This window comes from Arachis duranensis, chromosome 9 (genome assembly GCF_000817695.3).
Source record: "Arachis duranensis cultivar V14167 chromosome 9, aradu.V14167.gnm2.J7QH, whole genome shotgun sequence".
NCBI lineage: Eukaryota > Viridiplantae > Streptophyta > Magnoliopsida > Fabales > Fabaceae > Arachis > Arachis duranensis.
In genome coordinates this window covers 103151152-103158821 of record NC_029780.3, presented here as the reverse complement: position 1 = coordinate 103158821, position 7670 = coordinate 103151152, and the positions used below count along the sequence as shown (strand labels likewise).

The 7670-nt window shown below is 29.1% G+C and overlaps 1 protein-coding gene across 1 annotated transcript; it reads right to left on the bottom strand.

Moving 5' to 3' along the window:
- Positions 1–903: 903 nt before the first annotated feature.
- LOC107466473 (uncharacterized) lies at positions 904–3552 on the bottom strand. Its single transcript, XM_016085451.1, has 6 exons — positions 3299–3552; positions 2586–3187; positions 2216–2491; positions 1918–1973; positions 1701–1836; positions 904–1607 (listed from the first exon to the last, which is right to left on the bottom strand). Exons 1-6 carry the CDS (start codon positions 3550–3552, stop codon positions 904–906), a joined length of 2028 nt encoding a protein of 675 aa, XP_015940937.1.
- Positions 3553–7670: the final 4118 nt, after the last annotated feature.

Here is a 7670-nt window from a genome sequence, read left to right as displayed (position 1 = left end):
TAATTGAGATCTAGGCTCTGCTACCTAGTCTCTGGAGTCCTGAGACCACAATTTACTTTTGGTTCTTCTGTGAACCTGCTGCACTTTAATTTCATTTTCTGTTGAATTTCAGTTTATACCAATTCATCTTCTACTCTTATTGATTGTTGCAATTTACTTTCTCTTTGTTTAGATTCTGCAATCCCAGTCCTCGAATCCATTTTACATTCAAGCAATTTACATTCCTTGCCATTTAAGCTACTGCAATTTACATTTCTTGCACTTTAAGTTTCAGTCATTTACCTTCTTGTTCTTTAAGATTCAGCAAGTTTATTTTCCTGTTCTTTAATTTACTGCAATTCTCCCTTCTCCCTTTATATTCCAAACAATTTAGCTTCTGTTAAATACAACCCACTCAACCAAAACTTAATTCGCTTGACTAAATCAACCACTAAACTAAAATTGCTCAATCCTTCAATCCCTGTGGGATCGACCTCACTCATGTGAGTTATTATTACTTGATGCGACCCGGTACACTTGCCGGTGAGTTTTGTGTTGGATCGTTTTCCACACATCAAGCGCTCCGGATAATATTCCAAATCTCAGTGCCTACTATCTCCCAATATTCTTTAAAAAAATAAGCTTGAAAGCCATCTGGACCAGGAGCCTTAAAAGGGCTCATACTGAATACTGCTGACTTGACTTCCGCAAAAGAGACAGGGTCAATTAACCTAGCACAAGCCTCAGTGCTTAGAGTGGGCATCGGAACATCCCTAAACAATCAATCTCAACCTCTTCCGTTGTACCAAAGAGATTATTGTAAAAAGAGAGGGCTTCTTCCTGGAGAATATCTGGATCAGTAGACCAAGACCCATCTCTAACATATAATCCATGTACTCTATTATGGTTTCTACGCACCAAAGTCTAAAGATGAAAGAATTTAGTATTTCTATCCCCATACTTGACCCACTGGTCTCTAGATTTCTGGTACCAAAAAAGTTCCTCTTGCAATAAAAGCCTATTGTAATCTTTTCTCAGTTCAGCTTCTTTAATTCTCAGAGATAACACATCGGTAACCTCCAAACGCCGTTGAATCTGATCAATCTGATATTCCAGCTTATTTTTTCGCACAAAAATATTTCCAAAAATCTTTGAGTTGAAGTCCAAAGAAGCCTGTTGAACCATCTTAAGCCTTTCAGTAACGCCTCCAAACTCTTGATTCCAAGCCTTACTAATAACATGTTTATAAGAAGGATGTGTTGCCCACGCAGCTTGGAACCTAAAAGGACGAGAACCTTTCACTCTGGGGCTACCATGACAACGAACTAAAATAGGACAATGATCAGAATGAAGCCTGCTAAGAATTTCAGAATAACCCTCAGGAAACATTGTCATCCACGCCTCATTAACTAGAGCTCTATCCAACCTTTTAGCCAAGTCCTTGCCAGCCTGAACTGCTCTATACCAAGTATATCTCCTACCAGTCACTTTAAGATCAAAGAGCTCACAGTCATCTAGAGTAGCAGCTAATAGACTAGCTCTGTGAGAAGAAAAATAAGCACATGTACTCTCATCTGGTGCTACAATCTCATTAAAATCACCAACAGCCATCCATGGTTTATTATGGCCTGAATTAATAGAACGCAAATGATCCCAAAGCATACATCTTTTTTCGAATTGAGGACTCCCATATACTGCACTACAAAGCCAAATTAAGTTACCCACACTCACTTTCACTGTAATACATTGGTCAATTTGATCAATAACCACACAAGAAGTATTAGCAATAGAAGATAGAAACCAAATGCCACCCCTGTGTCCTACTGCTTCCTCAATACTAACACAATGAAAACCCAACTTATCCCAAAAATTCTTCAAATTATTAAACATGGTATGAGTCTCAAAGAGAAAGAAGAAAGATGGTTTATATATTCTCACCAAATTTTTGCAATGCACACGGGCCATCTTGTTAGATGCACCCCTCACATTCCAGGCTATGATATTGAAACTATCCATAAAAACATCAAAAAGGGAGCTCCAATAACAAACTCGAGACTCAACATGATGTCCCTGTCTTCGACGATCCTGCCTTTAATGGACTCTCAAGTTGTAGCCCAATTTTCTCCGTTGAAACTTGCACCATACCCGCCGTCGATGCTCCATCCTTATCTACTGGTGAATTCTGCAAAGAGTTTGGGCGAGGACGCTTTTGCACAGTGCCATTTTTTTGTCTCACCTTGCTGCTGATGATGAACATTGTGCCGGGTCCCCGAAGAAGCCACACTAACCGGTTTTTCAATATTGATGTCCCTGCTTAATTTTACTTTGAATACAGTAGCATGTGTTGTACGTTGGTGATTAGGCCTTATCCAAGTATTGGTAACCTTGTTAGGAGTCTTCTTTGCTTTTGGTTGGACCTGATGGGTGCTAGGAGAAGGATTTTGACCCATTTTATACTTTCCTTTCCTAATCACTTGAGTCCAGCCTTCCAAATCCTCATGTTGTGCATGGTCTACATGAACAGCATGCAAATCACTCTCCACCAAATCCGGGACAGTAACATTTACAGTCTCATCTCTAAGATTCTTGCCAAAATAAAAACTTGCCTTTTCCACATGCACTGGATTTTTTTGAATTTGAGTTTTCTGGCTGCTTTGCTACATCGCTGACCACCTTGGCATTAGTTCCTCCTCCCGCATTGCTGTCAGTCTTGCACACCATCATATCATGACCAAACTTGAGACAGGAGCCACAAATAAGGTGAAGACTTTCATATTCAACCTCATATTCAACACCTTCAACAAGAATCTTTTTAGTCACTGGCAATCCTAAATCTATCTGAACACAGGCTCGAGCATATCGTCCTCTTTCATCTAATTTTGTTGCCAAATCAACCTTAATGGGAATCCCAATTGCAGCCGCAACACGGAGCATTGCATCTTCTTGGTAGCACCAAATTGGTAATCCAGAAATTCTAATCCACACTAAAGTTGCTCCAAAACAGTTTTCACTTGATCTAAACTCTTGATCACAAGGCTTTACAGCGACATAATTTCCCTCGATCATCCATGGACCTCCTAAGAGAATCTTTTCTCGCTCCTCAGCCACATCAAACTTCACAAGAAAGTAGTCAAATCCCATGTCCAATAAATCAAAACCTCCCTTAATCCTCCATACCGTTCGGAGTTTATGAGACAATGTAGTGTAGCTATAATGTTTACCTAGCACCTTAATCACTATAGCATCCTTATAAGGTTCTGCCAAGCAATTCTTAGCTTCTTGGGTAAACGTGACACTCGGTGGCAAGAGATCTCCTTACTTCCCAGAAACTACCGCAATGTTATCTCCCGCTAAAGTTCCAACGAGTGAAAAAGCTTTAGCAATCTTGGAACCCACAACTTTGTCCCTGAAAGAAACCTTCAAAGGCTTAGAAACCCCTCCCAAAATATGATCCTCCTTTTCTCCTGATGCAATCCCTCCCCCGTTCTCCCCCTTATCTCTTCCGCCGATATTATTGGCTGCCTCACCGTGTTTCACCCTCAAAGTCTCTTCCCCGCTCACTCTACCGCTCATCTTCGATTTTCAAAATTGTAATTAATCTTACTTTTAGTTTGTACCATTTTGTTCTGAGTATAATGTACTCTGTATCTTCACTCTAATTATTTTATTAGAGTTTTTGTTGTAACTTTTTAAAAAAATTTATCATTTTTATATTTCTTTTGATATTTTTCTTCTCCTTTCTTTAACGTTCTCAATTGAATTGCCTCCATTCTTCTCCTTTGCCTTCCTCCATTGCGGTTACAATTTTTGTTTTCAATTTACTTACTCAATCTATATTTTTAAGCCATTTTTTATTTTTTTAATTTGTTACCAATTTTTATGTCTTTTTCTCTCATTAATTTGATTTGACAAAAAAATAATTTCTTTACATTTTATAGGTACATTTTATTTATTTTTTGACATGTCTGAATTTAACTATCTGTCAATGATGGAATGAAAATATTTTATAAATATTTTTTAACATTTTTTTTAAATTACTTTTAATAGGATAATTTTTTTATTTTTCTAAAATACTTGATTACTTAGAATATTATATTTAAAATTTGAGTATATAAATATTTTTAAATTAAACTAAAATAAATAAATTATATTATAAAAAAGTTTATTAATTTTGTCTTTTACAATATTATTTGTTTGGCATATTGGCTTAGTTATTTAATTGGTATATAATGTATGCAAAAAAATCACACATATTAAGTGTTTCTTAAAATATTAGTATACTAATTTTTTTAAATAATTAATTATTTAGAGTACTAGATTTGATATTTAATTATGTAAAGTATTATATTTATCATACAGAAGACACAAAAAATATACACATATCAATGATAAAGTAAACAAATTTCATATAACATTAAAATGGGATAACATAAGAATTTTGTTAATTAATTTTAATTTTTTAAATAATTTGACAATTCAATAAGTATCTGAATATATATTTTTTTATTAGTTTAATCTTCATTATTATTTTCTTTTTTTTTCTCTCATGCGGCATGTAAGGTTTAATTTATTAGTTTTTTATATATCTTTTATTTTTTGGATTATTTTATTTTATTGTATTTTTTTTACTTTAAAAATTTTAGAGTTTAAAAAATTCCTGTTCAAACGATTCAAACCATATAATTAAAAAGTAGTTTAAGAGAATAGATTTGAATTTGAGTAATTTAACATTTATTAATGAATAACTACTAGAAAAAAAATTATTGCATAAATAACAGAAATAAGTTGATAATATATAGGCTAATTTAGAAAACCAAAAAAAGTAAAAAAATAACAAAAATTAACTTTAATTTTGAAGATAAATAAAAAGACGTGACATTTTATGTATTAGATAATTTAAATGATATTTATTATATAAAAAGTTAAAAATATTTTTACCTAAAAAAATTTAATAACAAAATTGAGTTTGGAGAGAGATATGAAATTTTCTAACTAATTACAAAATTTTTCTATTTCTCTTTATATATCGTTTCACTTTAAGTAATTATTTTTTAGCGATAATATTCAAATGATAAATTAATCTAACCTTTATAAGATGATGACATTATTTGAAAACATGCAAAATGAAATAATAAAGTACATTTTAATTAATGTGTATAATAAAATAAACATAAAACTTATATAGTAGTAGTCAAATACGATAACAATAATTACTTTTTGTTCAAGGTACTATATTAAACTGGCGACTTCAATTTATAATTATCAATTAAAAAACTTATAATGATGTATTTTTATTTTTTTATTATTTAATTAAAAATAATATATTTTCATATTATTTTTTAGAATTATTGACATCAAATTTTGCTAATATAGCAAAAATTTTGAATGTTTTTTATCTTAAATTTCTTATTAATCGAACAAAATAAGATAACTAATACGCACATCAAGAAAAAAATTATAATTTTTTATACATTTAGATATTCAAAAGACAAAAAAAAATTCTTTTAACAAAACTTCAACAATTCAAAAATGTTAACAGAATAGTTTGTTATAAAACAAAGTGATAGACAAAATTAAAAATCGTGATAATGATACTTGGTGATAATTAATAACTATAGAGTGAAGAGAAAATAGAAAAATTAAAAAATAAAAATAAAATATTTTTTATCAATTGGAATTATGCATGAAGATAAAAAATCATTTGAATATAAATTTTTATCTCGACTTCAAATTAAATACTATTAAAAATAAATAATTAAACTTAATAGCATTTATAAATAGTTAATTTGTAAATAATGTTTCTAAATTTTTATTTTGATTTTGTTATGTATAATAACAACATAATAAATTTGTTTAATATCTCATTTAATTTAAATTTATAAATTTTATATATTCTAAAAGTTAAATAATTTTAAAAAATATTTTTGTTTTTAAATTTTTTATTTTTAATATCTAAATAATTTTATTAGATTTAAAATTTTAAAAATAAAAATAAAAAATTAATTTTTTTTAAGAATAATAGAAAAGTGACCGATAGTGTCAATTGAGCCGTTAGTATATATAAAAGGTGTGTATGTTAGTCAAATGGGTAGTTTATTTGTCCATTAAAAGTTAAAACATGTGTCAGATAATTTATAGTAGATTAATCATTAAATTATTAGACTGGAAGATAATTAACTTGTGTTAGTAGAATTTGTAGTTTATTTATCTGTTTAAATAAACATAGGATTTTTAGAAAATTAATTATTGACTTGTTGGATTAAAAGATACAATAAATTAGAGGTGTTTAAATTCAAACTGATTCAAATTAAATCGCTCATCCAATTCAATCCAAACAGAAATTCGATTAAAACTGCACTAATTCGGATTTGATTGAATTCTATTTTTTGTAAACTGTTGGATCGGATCGGATTTCGGATCTACTTTTCATAACCGATCCAATCCAATCCAAACCGCACAATGTGTTATAATATTATTATTTTATTATTATATATACTATAATAATATTATTTTATTATTATATTTATAATTATACTTATAACATGTTTAATTTATTATACATTTTTCTATAATATATGTATTATTATTATTTAATAAATATTTTATGTTCAAAATATTATTTATTTATTTATTTTAACTAACCTATAATTTTAATTCTATTGTTATGTTATTGCTGCCTTTTTAAGATATTGTTAAGACTTATTATATCATTGTTGATTATTTAAAATTTGATGTTAAGACTTGCTATATGTATTTAATTTTTTTAATTTACAAAATCGCAAATCCAATCCAATCCAATCCAAACCGCTTGAAATTGGATCAGATCGGATCAAATTTTTTTTAGTTATCCAATCCAAATCGCACCGCAAGTAAAATTAGTGTTCGGATCGGATGAGTTTTTGACTCAAAGCCGCACCGCGAACACCCCTATAATAAACAAAAAAAAGAATGTTTTAAATATTTTAAGAATATTTTATTATTTAAAATTTTATGAATATTTTTATTTGAATATTTTGAAACCATATTTTGTGGTTCCGCCACCCCCTTTTCCCTTTTCCCCGCGGCCGGGCATATCTATTTTTCTGTGGGTTCTCCACTTGTCCTTGAATATTTGTCCTTGATCTCCTTTATAAAAATTTCTTTTTAATTTAGCCTGTTTCGCATAACTAATAGAATGGTTACGTAGGATGTATTTAAAATTTGTTGGTTTGTGTATAACCGAAATTTACAATATCATCTATGTATTTATAGATAACTAATTTATTTTAAATCAACTTAATAGTTCAGATGTCAAGACAGATTGATAGTGTGTAACTTCTAATTTAATTTAAAAGTATTTTGGCACCTCAAAAATTTGAATATGATGAAATAGCAGATAAAAAAGCTAATGACTTAATAATACAAATAATTTAATTTTGATACATATATCAATATAAAATAATTTTACATGTACATTAAATTATAAATGATAAGTTTCTTTTTAAAAATATTCACAATTTATCTATCTATTTATTTATTTATCCTTTTTTTATTATATATAAGTTGATACCAACTTCTTATATAATAAATTTAAGTCATGTATTTTTCTTTTTAATGATGTCAAATTAAGTAACTTTGATGATTTGATAAAACTTAAAAATGAATCAATTATCTTTTAGTAAAATTTTTAAAAATTAATAAAAAACTCTTAT